We start from the raw sequence: 18,978 nt of genomic DNA, 5'->3' as shown, positions 1-18,978 counted from the left end.
TTTGGTTTGGGAAAGAATTTTTGCGATATGGTTCGTGTGTTATATGCTAACCCTGTTGCTATGGTTTCTACTAATGGCATACACTCAAGTCCATCCCCTATTTTCTGGGGATGTTGACAAGGAGATGGCCTATTCCCAACGTTATTCATTTTGTCGCTAGAGCCTTTAGCACAACGTCTAAGGCACAACGTCTAAGGCAGAAGGTAGTTGCTTCTCCTATACTGATTAAATACTCCTCTCATACCATATCACGATATGCAGACAATATTCTCCTATATATGACAGATATTCAAAATCCAATCTGATCTTTATTATCCACATTTGAAGAATTCAAATAGCTGTCCGGATATAAGATAAATCAGCATTAATGTTACTGAATAAAGCGGCCAAGAAAGTTTCACTTCCCTCAACAATTCCTATGAAAGCACAGCCCAATGTATTTGGGTATCAGTATACAAACATCTTTGCATGGTCTGGTGAAGTTTAATTATGAGAAGATTTACAAGGAAGTTGGAACAGGATTTAACCGTTTGGGAGAAGTTGCCTGCTTCTTTACAAACTAAGGTTGCTTCCATAAAGATGAATGTGTTGTCACGTATTAGTTTCCTGAGCATGATGATCCCACTCCCTCCACCAGTAGGCTATTGGGGAAGGATTGATAAACGTACACGTAAATACCTTTGGAATGGCAAACATCCAAAGATTCGGTTTGAGGTGTTACAATGACAGAAGTGTAATGGTGGACTTGCATTACCAAATGTTTGTATTTACCACCAGTCTTTCCAGTTACGCCCACTTAGATCATGGTCTGATCAGTCTCTTGGAGAACTATTCAACTTGTTTCACCTACTAGATTGCAAGATGTGTTATTGTCTGGTATATAAAATAAGAAATGCATGTTGTATTTTGGTCCGATAATTTCTAATACAATAGAGAATTTTAGGGAGGTTGAGAAGTGCGTAGGTGGTAACTGGAAATAGCATCTCCATACCCCTCTATGGCATAACAAGGCTATTACTTCCGGTAATATACTGTTTGAGTCTAGAGCCTGGTCTGCAAAAGGGGTCAATAATCTAAGGGATATATTCAACTCCAAGGTTCTTCTTACTTTTCAGGAACTTTGTTTTCGTTTTGATTTGCCAGGGTCGTCATTCTTTATATATCTTCGACTATGGTCAGCGCTTTGTGCATATGGGGTTCCATGGGGTACAAGTTTGGGAAGGCGCCCGGTGATAGAGTGGATTTTAACATTCCAGTCCAGAGGTTGTGTGTCTACTATTTATTCTCATCTTCAACGATTAAAGCAGAAAGATCTTTCAATGGTTAAAGCATGGGTAAATGATTTGGCTGTCGATGATGAGGCTATTGACTGGGAGAATATATTTCACTCATCAAACCATCAATTCATTCATTTTAAACTTTGTCATAGATCGTACTGGACACCACTTGTAAGATTTCATGCAAAACAGGCTCAAAGCCCATACTGTGACCTATGTAACCTCAATACACTTGGTACATACAAACATATGATATGGGATTGTCCTGAGGTTTATGAGTTTTGGAGGAAAGTGTCGTCTATTCTCTCTGACATGATTGACAAAACTGTACCCCTTGAACCAATTATGCTGTTGCTTAACGATGATACAGGCATGCAGATGAATGAGAAACAGCGAAAAGTGTTGCTGGCTGGGTGCGCTGGGTGCCACCACATGACCTACATATAAGGAAATGGCTAGCATACTTTCAGGATGTAATTATGTTGGAGTTATCCACTGCCCGTATGAATAAAGCCAGTCCTAGCACTCTGGAAACATGGAAAGTAGCCACCTCAGATATCTCTAAACTGTTAGATGTGATGTAAAATGCTTATAATCGCTGGTGTTGTATTAGAAAATGACTATGCTGTGTATATTCGAGTTGTTTATTTTAACTTGGGGGGGTGGCAGGGGTATGTTTGGAATGGGTGGGAGGGAGTGTAAGTAAAAAGGGGGGGAAATGTAATGTTACTTTTATGATTGTATTTCCCTTGTGACCCAATAAAAAACAATTGTTCCCCCCCCAAAAAATTGTAAGAATGTCTCACCTTGTGTTCAAGAATGGTCTTTTTCCTCGCTCATTTTCGGTTATTTGAAAACAAAATAACCTCCAAAATATCGTTGTTTTTTAAACAAGCCGTAGAAAGTTGGTTGCAATTTCAGTTTAATCCACCAGAAAAGACAGAACAAATAATACAACAAATATTGTGGTTAAACTCAAATATACTAATTGATTTTAAAAAACTATCGATTGGAATCTTTAACAAGAGGAAGGGGGAAAAAGTATTGTTATTATTATTAACCCTGTTTTACACAAGCGACGCAGGCTGTGGATTCTGCAAACAACATTTCTAGGATGGGCTTTTAGCAGGACAATATATATTGGTCATGGCTCCCGAGTGGCACAGTGGTCTAAGGCACTGCATCTCAGTGCAAGAGGCATCATTACAGTCCATGGTTCAAATCCAGACTGTAGCACATCCGACCGTGATTGGGAGTCCCATAGGGCGGCATACAATTGGCTCAGCGTTGTCCAGGTTAGGGGAGTGTTTGGCCTGCTGGGATGTCCTTGTCCAAAAAATAAGCATGGTGGGCTTTTGGTTTCTCTCCCTCTAAAAACAGAAATAAATATTTTGGCCTTTATTCAGATTACAATTGCTCACTTTTGGTTTTTTGAAAACTAAATAATCTCCAAAATATAGTTATTTTTTAAACAAAGCGATTATTTTTACTATTAATACATTTTAAATTTTAAATTTTAAATTATATAAAATACCCCTTAGATATTATCACAGATCAGATTTGCAGAACGAAAAATGCCCCTTCGATATTAATTTAGAATCCCCCAATCCTCTAAATGTAATTATTGGTGGAGAGCCACGTCATTGAAAAAAATTATTGTAGATATACTTTAGGCCTACCGTAGGCGACATGAGTCTCACTAGTGTTGTGTAATGTGCTGTTAAAAGTGGTGTAGGTCCTTTTTATTTAAAAAACATATTGAAGTTTGAAGCAATAGCCTACCTGCTGTGGTCAACTATTTCAGCACCGTTTTGCGCTGCTCTGAGACAAGCATGGGGACTGGTCTTGATAAATCAATGAGATTTTTATTTTCACTGAATCTCTGTTTGGGTATTGGTTAGACTACAATTAGGGTGTGGAAATGTTACGCTCCTAGTACTGTAGCCTACTCCCGACCACCACATTGTACAGTGACATATTTTCCTAACGGAAACCATGAGGGTTTCGTTTTTCTTGGAATAGAAACACCATAATATCAATCAAATTAATTAAGCTACATTTCTTAAAATCAATTCCATATACTATGATCTTATAAAAAAGGTTTTAAATTCTCTAGTACAGCCAATATCGAAGGCTTTCAAATGCTTCTCAAATATGCCCTCTGGTGTGAAACTAGCACTAACTAGCATTAATGGTAACAATGGCTGACAATTAAATAACGTGCCATAGAATTCTGCGGCAGCCCGCAAGGTGTGCTGCAGTATGATGCAACTTTTACAGGAAGAACCACTGTAGGGCAGATGTTTCCAGCACTTGTGAACTGCTTGGGTGTCCCAATAAGTATAGCCTCAGCCTTGCTACTGTAGGAAGTTCTCTTTCATCCATGCCCTAATGTCCACTAGCTAGCTTTGATAGGACTGAGATGGTGTACGGTTTGGATTTAATATAAACCTGGGTATTGTCAGCGTAGCCGAGGAAGTTTGATGTTATAATCTCTGAGGATATGTGCGTGAGTGAGGATGTAAAATTAAAAACAGGATAGGCCCCAGCACTGTCCCTGTGGGAACCGCATATGACTGCAGACTCCTCCGACCTGGACTCTCCAATAGTGATGTATCGCTTCCTATTGAAGAGGTAGGAGGAGAACCAGTTCAGAGGTGTTCCAGAGACAGCAGTGTGCTCTCTGAGACACCGCAGGAGGATGATGTGGTCTATGGTGTCAAAAGCAGCACTGAGATCCAGAATCAGAAGCCATCAGTAGGGCATTGGTAACATTAACCAGAGCTGTTTCGGTGATGTTCAAGGGCCGGAAAACCTTGTACAACTGATTAGATGACAGATGCGATTGAAGCTGGTTTGTAACCACTTTCTCCAGTACTTTTGATAGGAAGGGGAGGTTGGACCTGTAGTTGGATAGGTAGTTGGATAGGATGTCCTGGTCAAGGTTGGGCTTCTAACGTAAGGGGGCCACTGCAGCTGTTTTGAAGATCAATGGGACCTCTCCGGTCAACAGGGACTTGTTGATCAGGGTGGTGACAAACATAAGCAGGCTACATGAGCAGGTTTTGAGTAGGGATAGGGTCAAGGGAGCAAGTGGTGGCCTTCCTTTTAGAGATGATTGACTGCACAGCGGAGGATGTGACTTCTGTAAAGTTGCTGAAGGAAGGGGCAGTCTGTGTTGAGGGCTCAGTCCGTCTTAGAGGCCATGATGTTTGTCCTGATGGTGTCAATCTTTGTCTTGAAAAAATCTGAGAAGCGATTGCACTGTTCAGAGGAGGCTGCTGAACAGCATGAGTTTGCAGCGTTGAAAAGGTGGATGATGGCAGAGAACAGTGTTTTGGGGTTAGCTTGCCTGGTGGTCTTTATAGGCCAGTAGGTGGACAGTGAGGCCATCCTTCCTCTGTCTCTCAAGTGTACTGCCATGAGTCTTCATTCTGCACAGTTCATCAGTGAACCAGATTCAACCACAAAGACCAGGGAGGTTTACCAATACCTCGCAAAGAAGGGCACCTATTGAATATCCCTTTGAGCATATTAATTACACTTTGGATGGTATATCAAGCATTGTATATTTGAGCGTTGATTGATCATGCAGCTAGCAGAGCAGGCCATAGAGAAGCAATATTTAGACATTGCATATCATGTAACAGTTCCATTTCACATGCTGTTCATAGAAAAATGTATTATAATTGACTGGTTTCTCACAGTGATTTGTCCCGGGAAACAGAAGTGGGTTTGGGCTTGAAATCTCAGTAAATCTAAGTAACCCATTTCCCGCTATTTAACCCTAATATACTGGAGGCAGGCTGATACCTGTCAGCTACTACAGCGAGGTGCAAATTGTGTCTGTTAGTCTCCATGTGCGGTGTGTAAGCACATGGCAATGTAGACACACACGCATTTATGCAAACGCACGTAGACACTGGTACACATACGCAGACGCACACACACTTAAAACCGGTGCTTGTCAAGCACTCTCAACCAAAGGCTGTCACCACCGTAATGACTCAACACAAATGGCAGTCAACTCAAATGGCAGTCAACTCAAATGGCAGTCAACTCAAATGACAGTCAACTCAAATGTCTCTCCGTAATGGTGTCGGTTTTGACACACTCATAAAATACTTGAGCACACCGCTCTCCTTCCAAGTGGCTAACTGATTACGTCTAATGAATGAATTGCAAGGCCGGATGTATTTCCTGAGGAAAACAAGTCATGGCGACTGAGCACTCATCACTTTTCAGGGTGTTTTTTTGCCTGTTTTACACCAAGCTGAGAACAACAAGTTTTGCCTGAATGCATAAAGCCTCTCAGCACAATCTGCCCTAGAATACAATCGTAGAAGAGTTTTAAGGACACAGCACCATCTTGAGCAAATAAGGGACGATAAGGGTAGAAATAGAAGACTACGGCCTGTATTCATTAAGTGTTTCAGAGTAGGAGTACTGATCTGGGATCTGTTTTGTCTTTTACATCAGAATGAATAAGAGGGGGGATTAGCGCGTTGGGTCAGTAACCGAAAAGTTGCTAGATCCAATCCCCGAGCTGCCAAGGTAAAAATCTGTCATTCTGCCCTTGAACAAGGCAGTTAACCCACTGTTCCTAGGATTCATTGTAAATAAGAATTTGTTCTTAACTGACTTTCCTAATTAAATAAAACATCAGCACTCCAACTCTTTGTGAATACGGTTACAGAAGTAGGCCTATTTTTTGCTGATAATATTGGCATACTCAATAATTTTCTGTAAATTTCAAGGCTTTCCCTCAAGCCCTCGATTTTAACACATGTAAATGCAGTCAGCCTTACCATAACATCAAACTACCACATTACCAACCAGTAATTACCACAAAACCCACAAGTCAGAATAAGCTTATTCTATTATCTCTAGAGAATCTAAACTCCCAAAATGGACTTACAAAACGGAATGGCAATACGTGAAACTACTCAGAAGCCGGGAGGAAATGACATGGCCAATCTTTTCTCCATCATGTCTCGCCTCACCTTGCCTGATTGCGGCCAAGCTACAGTCTTTGGTTAGCGTTCCGTTCGACACACAACACAGGCTGGGTTCCTCACTTGCACAATTGATGGAATATCTGCGCAGTGTGACAGACGCCTCTGAGGAGCAGACATTATGTTATTAGAGCCAGTCTGTGCGTACTACACAGCGTAGCCATAGACCTTCGCTAAATTGCAGAGCCCAAGCCACCCAACATGCCTATGCACATTGTTATGGATGACCAAGCAGGCAACGAGAGACAATGTAGAGGTTTTATTCTTTAAAATTGAAAAATACAAGTGCTTTAAAACAGACAAAATTAATAAATTAAATGAAAAAAACTGCCTGTCCTATAAAGTCTCAACTTAAAAAATAACTGAGGTCTAAAGTGCAGGAACAGAACGTTCATAAACCATAAATCAACTCCCAGGAAGGGACGTTACACCAGACAGGAAGCGGAAGAGAGAGGCCCAACTAGGTGGACAATCTGTCTCCCTCCAGCAGATAACGTGTTTTCGTTACGGAGGTCAATGAGTGTCAAATTTGGTCAACAACAAAAAATGTATGACTTATTTGCTACATGAGGTTTATTTGATTGAATAGAAGTTTCATAATGCTTAAGTTGTTACGAGTGTTCGGATATAATTATGACACGTGACATCCCTGGCAACTTTGAGAAAAAAGTTCTCGAGATTGGCTATGCATATTCATGGCATGAGGCTAGTAGCGTAACATCTCTCTCCATTGAATACAGGCGGTTGACGTCAACAACCCTCATCAAATATTCAAAAAAGGATTACAATAATGAGATGCATCCACCAATCCAAAGAAAGGATAGGCGGGAGTTAGACAGCCTGCCGTGCCGCTTTGTGGAAAACAACTCCCATTGTTAGGGCGTATCTTGTCAGTATATCCATAATCGTTGGTTATACAGAGACTATAAGGGGAATGTCCAGTTCCATTCTCTGTTCCAAGGGAGTCTGCAAAACACACATTTTCAATACCGACAATAACGATATAAAGTTTCGATGTACTTGTCAGGTTCTTAAATACAAGCATTATTTTAGCATTAACAGTACACAATATAAATGTGTAACTGTACTTGGCTATTTTAAACTCGCCCTGGCGGTGAACAGAGGCGTTTTTCAAATGCTTTGGGATTCCAGTCGGACCTCCTTTACTAGACAGAAAACAGCGGCATACATGCTGCAGGCATGGTGCCTGTAACTCTGCTGAGACACAGAGGTAAACAAGGCATCACATAGAACTTTGACTGTTTGTTTGAGAATAATAATGGTTAAATCATAAAGTTAGATGAGTTAAATTATACCAGTGACTGTTACCACGTAAACTATGAAGCGTGCACTCAACATAGAGAAACAATGATAACAAATGTCATGACTTGTAATTCTGCAATAAAGTTATATATGGGGAAAGATTTATAAGAAACAAAAACGGGACCGTACAGATAATTGTATACATTCATATATTATGTGTTTTATATATTATGTGTATCGCCATGTGTATAGTGCAAAGTGAGTGTTAACATGCGTGAAATGAAAATGGCCTGCGTTTTACTATGCGGTCCAAATTGCGGCCATCACACACATTAACACACGAATGTCAGTATGGTTGCACACTCAGAGGTACAGCCCCGCACATAGACTGTACATGCTCTCAAACATACGCACCAACACACAACTACGTATAGTAAAACTACCAGTAACACTTACTTAAAGCCTTCAGCTATCATAGTTTAGAACTTGTTATAATAAAGCTTATACTGTATGTTTTGTCTATGTATTTATCAACATTTCAACTTATTCAAAATGGCCGGCATTTAGTTATTATGAGAAGATACTAAGTCATCATAAAAGGGTCATGCATGTTAATGACAAGTCCGCCAATGAAAGCGGTCCTTTGTAGCTCCGTTGGTAGAGCATGGTGCTTGTAACGCCAGGGTAGTGGGTTTGATTCCCGGGACCACCCATACGTAAAATGTATTAACGCATGACTGTAAATCACTTTGGATAAAATCGTCTGCTAAATGATTCAATATGACCGGCATTTAGTCATTATGAAAAGATACTAAGTCATTACAAAAGGGTCATACATGCTAATGACAAGTCTTACAATACATAACCACATCATAATGCATTATAACCTACCTGTTGGCTTTAAGTAAAGTGTTGTCACAGTACAAAACCTTGTCCCCAGGCTATTGGGCAAAGCATTTGGCGGAAGTGTCTGGGAACGAGATTTCCACACTACCACCTGCAACATACTGCACACATCTTCCTCGTTAGCAGTGAGAGTGCCTGGAGTCTGGGCTCGGCAAGCACACCAATCCAACTGGGAGACTGGAGCTGGTAGCACCCTTACCCAATGGCAGTCACTGTTTTTTAGGCACTTGGCCCACAGCCTTTTGCCGGACAGGTGTTGCCTCTACATGCCACTACAGCTGCTATTACGCCTTCTCAATGCTACCTCCTGGGCCCACATGAAGATGTTTGTTTTGTTGTACAGTTTGGGTAATTTAGTTGAAATGAATCACACTTGGGCTACATTATAATGAGACTTCCCAATGGCACTAAATCAAAGTGGGACCAATGTGGGCCCGCCCAATACTTTTCTTTGGCCCCAGCCTCAGTCATGGAAACACAAAAGGCTGAGTCTTTAGGCCGAGCACCGATGTAAATCCCAAAGGTGGAAAAAGGACATGAAGCCTAAGTCGGCTTCATTTAATGTTCTTTTGAGCTCCCTTTTTTTTTTTTTTAAGCTTAAAGCAGAATGGGGCACAATGTTCATTTTGGGATGAGTGAGTCTGCATTAAAAAGTTTTAGAATCCTTATCAGTATTGGGTGATTAGGAAACAAAAACACAAATACATCTAATCTGACCGAGTGCCTGGACTAATTTGACAGGAGTGCCTGGACACGGAAATGTATATCACTCAAAGCATTTATTGTGGATGCATTCTCCCTCTAGATACAATCTGTTGCATGCTGGCAATAGTCTCCTGTATCGAGACTGCTGTGAAACCCTCCTCTCATCCCTCAACAATCTTGCCAGACAATTCCTTATCTCTGTCTTTCTCCTCTTGCTTTATCACTGCAAACGCCAATCAGGCTTTCAGGCACGGTTCTCATGTTGAAGGAGGAATCCATTTGTCCCGTCGTTATCTCCTAGGCGGTGTGTTAGTGTTCCAGGCAGCCAGATGTAATAGTCAGTGCCTTGGCAGGCAGTGCCTTGGTCTTATCAGTTCTACTCAGGTGAGCTCACTATCTACCTCCCGAATGACTCATTAATCAGTCGAGTGCTGAGGCGCCACTTTCTCAGACCCAGCACAGCCCAGGATAGATCTCAAGGCCCCCTGGGGCCATAACTGTGCCAGCACTGTAAAATGAAACATGCCTCGACATTGGGTTGGTCACAGCAAGCACCCAATACACACTCATGCATGTATAGTATGCACACACGCCTAGATATACATAGGTGTTTGTTTGGTCAATGCAAAGGGTCCGTGCTGCCGCTTGCGCACGAGTGTAAGCGGCAACACAGAGTTCTAGCAAAAAAAACGAAAACAAAACAGCATTCACAGTTATGTTATTGTCAGCTTGGAATAGATAGCAGTTTTATGCTAGATAAAGGCATGTTGTTTGTTTTTTATTTAACTAGGCAGGTCATTTAAGAACAAATTCTTATTTACAATGACGGCCTACACATGCCAAACCCAGACAACGCTGGGCCAATTGAGTGCCGTCCTATGGGACTTCCAAACACGAGCGGTTGTGATACAGCCTGTATTCTTGTCATTAGATTTTCTGTTTAATAAGCATTTCCACATTGACCATTTCACCCCTGGGCAGGTAAACCTGGGTTCAAACACTAGCCATTGGGTGAAAATGCCAATGAGTCTGAACCAATGACATATATAAACCATGGATTGCTGATGCCATGTATTGGACATTGAGAGGCCATATTGGCATTCCCAAGTAGAAGCAGTCCTCCATAGGATTGAATGGAATTCTACCAGTAGAGGCTGCTGAGGCGAGGACGGCTCTTAATAATGGCTGGAAAGGAGCGAATGGAATGGCATCAAACACATGGAAAACCATGTGTTTGAGGTTGTTGATACCTTTCGACTTATTCCACTCTAGCCATTACCACATGCCCGTCTTCCCCAATTAAGGTGCCACCAACCTCCGGTGAATTCTATAGTATTTCATTGAAAACAGAATTACATGTTTTTAAGCATTTTCCTGTTGTAGTGGGAACAATAACATTAGCAATCTCTGAAAACTATATCATATAACTACATAATGTAATTTAAAAGTAGGAATTCAGCTGTCTGTAATATAATAAATGTGGCAAAAACAAATGTAGACATTAATAAATGCATTTCTAGAGCTTCCAAAATATTTTTTACAATGGTGGGCGAGTGCCAAGATGGAGGCACGGTGGCTTTAACACAGCGTCAGTCATCTAGTGCAGTGGTTCTCAAACCTCTCCTCGGGGACCCCCAGCCGTTCCATGTATTTGAACTATTCCAGAGGTAGCACACCTGATTCAACTTGTCAACAAATCATTAAGCCCTTGATTAGTGAATCAGGTGTGCTAGTTCAGGGCTACACTAGAACCACTGATAAATCATTGGTCTGAACCCACTAGCCTGTTCACCACAGGGTGAACTCTGTCCCAGTGTGAAAACGCCCATACCATTTGCAAGACTTTTAATTTGTCTCTAATCAATGTTTTATTCATCCCCAGACTGACTCTAATGCATTGGCTGTACACTCCATTTGCTAGGACCAAGATTCCAAATGAGTAGATGTAGTGCTTTTGCAGGAAATAATGTTGATAAAAGCCTATTACTGTGATTGTCTATGGGAAGGAGAAAGAGAGAGACTAACTGCATATGACTTGATAAAAGTATATTATGTTCGTTCTATAGGAAGGAGGAAGAGAGATAAACAGAATAGGCGTATTATTGGATATCAGTACTTGACAAAAGCCTACTGTATTCATTGGTAAAGAGAAAGAGAAAAACTGCCTAAGGATGTGAACCTCATGTTTCTGACTTAGGCCACAACTGTATTTATAGAGAAAACAGGATGTGAGCGATGGGAAGACGGAGAGACAAAGCGTATAAATGCTCATTGATCAGAAGCTCTACTCTGTTCCCAAAAAATATCCATACTGCATTGAAAAACAAATGAAAACAGCCAGACAGAAAAAAAAGCCTCATATCATGATTCAATAATCTAGGCGCAAATGCAATAGTGTTCGAGCCATGTGCTTTGCTTTATGTGAACACAAAGTAGGAACTAGTGGAGCTGTCCAGTTGCTTTTGGTGCTGAATTAAGAAAAGCCCTGGAAGGGTTGCAGCAGTAAACTCAATTAGCTCAGTCAGAATCACATTAAATCAACAGACTAGTAACTATGTTTAGAGGGGAAATTCTGGCGTGACTGCCACTGGTAAAGTGTTGAAAATTCAACATATCTGTGTAATTTAAGGAATTCACACTGACACAGCAGTAGTCTATGATCTGATGTAAAAATGCATAATCCACGTTCCTAAAAGCATAATCGCATGGATCGCCTAGATAGCCTTTTGATAGTACTTTATCCATTTAAAAGGCAATGTCAACAACATGAACAAAAATGTAAAGGAATGACAGATTTCAAAGTGATGCCAAGTAGCCCAGATTAGATTGTTATCAAAAACTAATAACAATGTAGCCCGTACCACCATTCACACCCATATAAAGGATATGTATGGAATAGGCTACATACATGCCTAATTAAAGTATGATGATATTGAAATGATTTCTGCTCGTGCCAACCCACTGGGCACAAACTGGTTGAATCAATGTTGTTTCAATGTCATTTGTCAATGTATTGTGACGTGGAATCTAAGTGGAAAACACATTCGATTTGAAAAAAGTCATCCTTTTGAAAAAAGTAATCCATGACATTTTAACCACAGGATTATGTCGTCATTGTAAACTAAATTTCAACAGAGACAAACCTTGTGGAAAATATGTTGAATTTGTACCTTTAAAACAACGTCAGATCTTCAACGTTATATCCAGTATATATATTTTTTAAACTATATCTTTGGCAGTACCTCCTACTGGATCTATAGCTACCCTTTGGTCTCCCATCCAGGGTCATTGTCTCATGGCCATCTGCACTGATCTGTCTGATAACTCGCAAACACTCATGGGGTAGCTCAAAAGGAGGTTGGCTACAATGTGCTGTTCTAACACTAGAAAATATTACCAAGGCAACATCATCCTCTGAAACCCCTTTCATCATCAAAAAAGTCAGAGTTAATCTTCCCCAAAACTTATTTTTTTCATGAGCAAGTTCACTACTTAATCCTAAATTTAGCTAAGGTGTTTTGTGGTTGTAGAATCAGTATTTATGTGCTACCTAGCTAACGTTAGCATCTGTTGGGTAGGTTACTTTCTAAATGTAATCTGTTACGGATACTAGTTAGTTACCTGTCCAAAATTGTAATCAGTAAGGTCATTTTTGGATTGCCCAAATTCAGTAATCTGATTATTTTGTTACTTTTGATTACTTTCCCCTTAAAATGCATTAGAAGAAGACAAAAAGGATTCGCTCAGGTGGAACAAACTTAAACTTGCACCTTTTTTCAAAGCTAAATTCAAAGTCATTGAGAAAACAGAAAGGTGTGATAATGTATTTGTTTTTTTCGCAAACATTTAAAAGTGATCCAAGATTATCTGTAATTTGATTGCAATATTTTTCCTGGTAACGTAACTGATTACAGTTCAAGTTTTTTTGTAAGCAGATTACATGTAAACAGTTACTCCCCAACCCTGCGTCTGCTTGCTGGCTGAGCCAGTCTCATATCAATCCATAATGAAATGAAAGGGATGCTAAAAAACGCCAGTTCACACACAATGCTGAATACTCCGTCTAGCTAGCTAGTGTAGTGACATTCTAGCTAATAGCACAAGTGAGTTTTCATGATCAGGCAGTTTCCGTTCAGTTGTGATAAGTGTGCCGAGTGCCGCATCACACACTGTACTTGCACTGGCTGTGACGTTATCACGTTGACCAAATGGTATAAAGAAGTGAGGCACAGTGCCAGCTGTCAGAGTCAGATACATGCTGCTTTTTGAGAACATTCCCATAGCTTGGGTACCATACAACTTCATCAGCAAGCTGACAAATTAACTACCGTAAAGGCCACAATGATCCCGGATCCGGGATGGGTGGTTCAGAGAGGTTGAAACAAGCTCACACTAGGCTGCTAGATGGTGAAAGTTTGCTCAGGTGATCGAGCATGATTTGCCATAGTAGCCATTAGCCAGTGTGGCATAGCTACGGAGAGCGGAGTGATTTTCAGAATAAGGAACTAGTGTTAGGCTGAGCTAAATCTAGATTTTTGGGGGGATGGGTTACACATTAATAGTTGATATGTTGAATTCACGATTCCATCTCAACCAAAAATCGAAGTCATAAAAAATAGGACTAAATCAAATCTAACTTTATTTAAATTGTACATGGTCCTTGATTTGGTCCTACTCTTCAGCTTAGATTTTTGGTTGAGATGAAGGCGTGAATCCAACATATCAATGATTCATTTGTAGATAAAGTGGAATTAAAGCCAGACCAAGTTCCACAGATGGAAATATCCAAGCAGAAGATTAATCCCCTTTAAATGTTGATATTTGGTTGCATTGACAAACAAACAGAATTCAATATCACATTTCAAATACAATGAGTAGCCTATTAACTTGTCGACAAGTTAACAAATTATATGTTGGATTCACGTCTCCAACTCAACCAAAAATACAAGTATAAGAATTGGATTAAGCCGGTGGCTCAGATGGAACTATCCAAGCAGTAGATTCAGTGCATTCGGGAATGTGTTCAGACCCCTTGACTTTTTCCACATTTTGTTACGTTACAGCTTTATTTTAAAATTGATTAAATTGTCGTCGTCCCCCCCCCAATCTACACACAATACCTCATAATGACAAAGCAAAAACAGGTTTTTAGAAATGTTTGCAAATATCACATTTACATAAGTATTCAGACCCTTTGCTCAGTACTTTGTTGAAACACCTTTGGCAGTCTTCTTGGGTATGACTCTACATGTTTGGCACACCTGTATTTGGGGAGTTTCTCCCATTCTTCTCTGCAGATCATCTCAAGCTCTGTCAGGTTGGATGGGGAGCGTCGCTGCAAAGCTAGTTGTAGGTCTCTCCAGAGATGTTCGATCGGGTTCAAGTCCGGGCTCTGGCTGGGCCACTCAAGGACATTAAGAGACTTGTCCTAAAGCCACTTGTGCTTTCTATTGGCTGTGTGCTTAGGGTCGTTGTCCTGTTGGAAGGTGAACCTTTGCACCCCGTCCTGAGCGCTCTGCAGCAGATTTTCATCAAGGATCTCTCTGTACTTTGCTCCGTTCATATTTCCCTGGATCCTGACTAGTCTCCCAGTCCCTGCCGCTGAAAAACATTTCCACAGCATGATGCTGCTACCACCATGTTTCATCGTAGGGATGATGCCAGGTCTCCTCCAGACATGACGCTTGGCATTCAGGACAAAGAGTTCAATCTTGGTTTCATCAGACCAGAGAATCTTGTTTCTCATGGTCTGAGAGTCCTTTAAGTGCCTCCAAGCAGGCTTTCATGTGCCTTTTACTGAGGAGTGGCTTCCATCTGGCCACTACCATAAAGGCCTGATTGGCAGAGTGCTACAGAGATGTGGAAGGTTCTCCCATCTCCACAGAGGAACTCTGGAGCTCTGTCAGAGTGACCATCGGGTTCTTGGTCACCGCCCTGACCAAGGCCCTTCTCCCCTGATTGCTCAGTTTCACTTGGCGGCCAGCTCTAGGAAGAGTCTTGGTGGTTCCAAACATCTTTCATTTAACCTTTTCATAGGTGAGTTCCAAATATTTCTAACGGTCGCCCCAGCATGAGTTGTTTTAAGCACGTGACGTGAGAACGCACTCATTATTCCAAAACGTGATTGTTACGCAACATGTTAGTTAACAAGCGCTGCATGCTCATTATCTATAGGCTGTTTCAACTTGTCAATTTCTAATTATTTTCTAACAAGTTGTATTTTCTAACAACAGTTTGAATTGAGGTGTGTTCCGCCTCCTCATTAATTCACATAGAAGTAGCCCATTTCAGTGTTCACAGGCAATTTATGTTTTGAGGCTTTACTGAGCCGGACAAACTTCCCTCTTTGAGGAGAGCCCTTCCCCATTTTTTCCGCACATCAAGTATGCAGACATTTGCGCAGTCTTGTATGAACTGGCACATTTTCTGGCTGGTGCTCACATTGTTCCATTGTTGTTTTCCTTACAAATAATAACTTTGGACATGTGTGCGTTGCTATCAAAGTAAATGCCTTATTTTCTGTATATCGTGTTGTCGTTTCTACTGTAGCATACAGGGTCTGTATGTATGCATGTATGTATGTATGGAGCATAATGCACAGTACCAGTCAAAAGTTTGGACACACCTACTCATTCAAGGGTTTTTCTTCATTTAAAAAAAATATTATCTAGACTATAGAATAATAGTGAAGACATTCAAACTATGAAATAACACATTTGGAATCATGTAGTATCCAAGAAAGTGTTAAACAAAAGAACATATTTTCTATTTAAGATTCTTCAAAGTAGCCACCCTTTGCCTTGATGACAGTTTTGCACACTCTTGGCATTCTTTCAACCAGCTTCATGATTTCAATTAACAGGTGTGCTTTGTTAAAAGTACATTTGTGGAATTTCTTTCTTTCCTTGAGCCAATCAATTGGGTTGTGACAAGGTAGGGGTGTTATACAGAAGATAGCCCTATTTGGTAAAATACCAAGTCCATATTATGACAAGAACAGCTCAAATAAGCAAAGAGAAACGACGGTTCATCATTACTTTAAGACATGAAGGTCAGTCAATCCGGTAAATTTCTAGAACTTTTAAAGTTTCTTCAAGTGCAGTCGCAAAAACTATCAAGCACTATGATGAAACTGGCTCTCATGAGGACCGCCACAGGAAAGGAAGACCCAGAGTTACCTCTGCTGTAGGGGATAAGTTCATTCGAGTTAACTGCACCTCAGAAATTGGAGCCAAAATAAATGCTTCACAGAGTTCAAGTAACAGACACATCTCAACATCAACTGTTCAGAGGAGACTGCGTGAATCAGGCCTTCATGGTCAAATTGCTGCAGAAAAACACACGGCTGAAGTACACCAATAAGAAGAAGAAACTTTCTTGGACCAAAAAAACACGGGTAATGGACATTAGACCGGTGGAAATCGGTCCTTTGGTCTGATGAGGTTTTTTGGTTCCAACCGCCGTGTCTTTGTGAGACGCAGAGTAGGTGAACGGATGATCTCTGCATGTGTGGTTCCCACCGTGAAGCACAGAGGAGGTGGTGTGATTATTGAATCAATTTTAGAATAAGGCTGTAACGTAACAAAATGTGGAAAAAGTCAAGGGGTCTAAATACTTTCCGAATGCACTGTACATCTCCTTTAAAATGTTGATATTTGGTTGCGTTGGCAACCAAACACAATTTCAATATTACTTTTGTAATACAGTGAATTAGTCTTACAAACTAATGTAACATTCAACCTTAAAATGAGTAACACATTCATGGCCACATTTAGGTTACTGTAACTACACATTTCTTCTGTAGTCATATTCAAGATAAGTTCAAGATCGCATGCATAGGTCGTCGCAGGTCTGTGGGGACATTCAAAATTGCTATAATAATAATCATGTGCAGAATCTTAAACGGCATTGATCTCTTGCACCCAGGGAACCTCAACTGCAATCCAGGTCATTGGTTCTGCTTTTAGATGCAGCACTGTTATAACACATGAATCTGTTGTATAAATAAACGAAATATCTGACTTTGTATTCCCATTTGAACTTTGCTGTGCTTTTAAATGGTTGAAAGTGCAGTGAGACTAAAACTAAAATCAGACATTGTTTTTCCATTGGAATTTGGTTGAGCTTTTAGATGGTTGAAAGCATAGTGATAACTCATTGGCAATTCAACTAACTTTTAGCTGTCTTTTTGATTGGGTGAATATACAGATAACTGCTAAAATAAAGGAAACACAAACAAAGTGTCTTAATAGGACATTTGGCCACTACGAGCTACCAGAACAGCTTCAATGCTCCTTGGCATAGATTCTACAAGTGTCTGGAACTCTACTGGAGGGATGCGACACCACACTTCCACAATAAATTCTATAATTTGGTGTTTTGTTTCTGGTGGTGGAAAACACCATCTCAGTTGCTGCGGCAGAAATCTCCCACACGTGTTCAGTTGGGTTGAGATCTGGTGACACACACACACACACACACACACACACACACACACACACACCCTTTAATCCTCTAAATTCCCTTTCAATGTCACTGAGATCTCTTCTTCGAGCCATGGTAGCAAAAATAATGGGCAACTGGTCATTTTTATACATGACCCTATTCATGAAGGGATGTTAATTGCTTAATTAATAACTCAGGAAGCACCTACTTTCAATATACTTGTATCCCTCATTAGCTGGAATGTTTCCTTTATTTTGGCAGTTACCTGTAAATTGTAATCTCATTGCTCAATGTTTTAACCAGATATTACCCAATATACACGTTGAAATTACGTGGTATGCCCAGTTGGGAAACTATACAATAATGACCGCACGCGCAACAACCCTCACGCTACACTTCCCGGTGAGTCCGTCGTTTGAATGTCTTCACTGCCTATATGAAGACAATAATTAACTATGTTTCAGACGCCTCCCGAGACCGTGTTGGAGGCTGGGGGCATTTTTTTAGCACCCTGGTCATGCTTTTAACCCATGTAAACAAATACTTACACGTATGCGTGGTAAATGAATGCCCATCCTCTTGGTCTCTCCAAAACATTGTAAAGAAAATTCTGCAGTCTTCTGTAGAAAACAGTTCTCTTTGGAGGCTTGGGTTTGCCGGAGAGGCTGGATCTCGGTTTGCTAAGGATGCTGCCCCGTGTTGTTGCCTTGGCGTCCGCACCTGCTATGAGCAGCGCCGCATCTCTGTTTGAGTCGGTAGCCCCAGGTTCTAGCCCGACAAAGCCTACTTTGAGTTTTTTCTCCGCAGCTGGACCCGGATAAACACCGCCGTTGCCGGATTTCTTGACCATTCTGTCGAAATACTGTCATGTGGAGCTTGGAGATTTTTTCCGCCCTTTACCAGGTAACAGCATCGCAGTGCTGGGCGTATATAATGATCCGTAGAGCGCCCGAGACCCTGACTGTGCACGTTGCTGAGGCTACCCTGCCTCTCTGAGAAGCCAATTGAAATGCAGAGAAGAATCTGCAACGAACACAATTCTCCTACCTCAGCGTCTTCCGGCCACCTGACAACAAAAAAGAAATTAGGTGAAAACAAATGTTTATATTATAGCCTATATATAAACAATGTAAACACAGACAGTCAATTGTTTGATTTGCAGTGTAGCCTAAAGGCTACAAACAAAAAGTGTACATATGATTTCCTCTACGTTTGGCTATCCATCTTTAAATATTATATTACCGAATGAAATAGCCTATGTTCAAGGTTAGAACCACTCATCACAAGTCTTTTTCAAGCAATAATAGCAAAGTACTTCATAAGTTAGTGTTCATGTGGTAGGTTACTGTCCTAATTTGCCTAAAGCT

At 40.8% G+C, this 18,978-nt stretch overlaps 1 protein-coding gene across 2 annotated transcripts in view; it reads right to left on the bottom strand.

The window, feature by feature from the left end:
- kcnq2b (potassium voltage-gated channel, KQT-like subfamily, member 2b) overlaps positions 1-18,596 on the bottom strand; it is a 91,270-nt gene extending 72,674 nt beyond the window's left edge. For both annotated transcript variants that reach the window (XM_023984655.2, XM_070440470.1), the window contains exon 1: positions 18,160-18,596. In XM_023984655.2, coding sequence (XP_023840423.2) covers positions 18,160-18,461 — 302 coding nt within the window. In that variant the 5' untranslated portion in view covers positions 18,462-18,596. The remainder of the gene's footprint in view (positions 1-18,159) is intronic.
- Between the last annotated feature and the right edge of the window lie 382 nt (positions 18,597-18,978).

This window comes from Salvelinus sp. IW2-2015, linkage group LG1 (assembly GCF_002910315.2).
Source record: "Salvelinus sp. IW2-2015 linkage group LG1, ASM291031v2, whole genome shotgun sequence".
Classification (NCBI taxonomy): Eukaryota; Metazoa; Chordata; class Actinopteri; order Salmoniformes; family Salmonidae; genus Salvelinus; species Salvelinus sp. IW2-2015.
The sequence above is the reverse complement of the archived record's forward strand: the minus strand, read 5'-3'. Positions and strand labels throughout refer to the sequence as shown.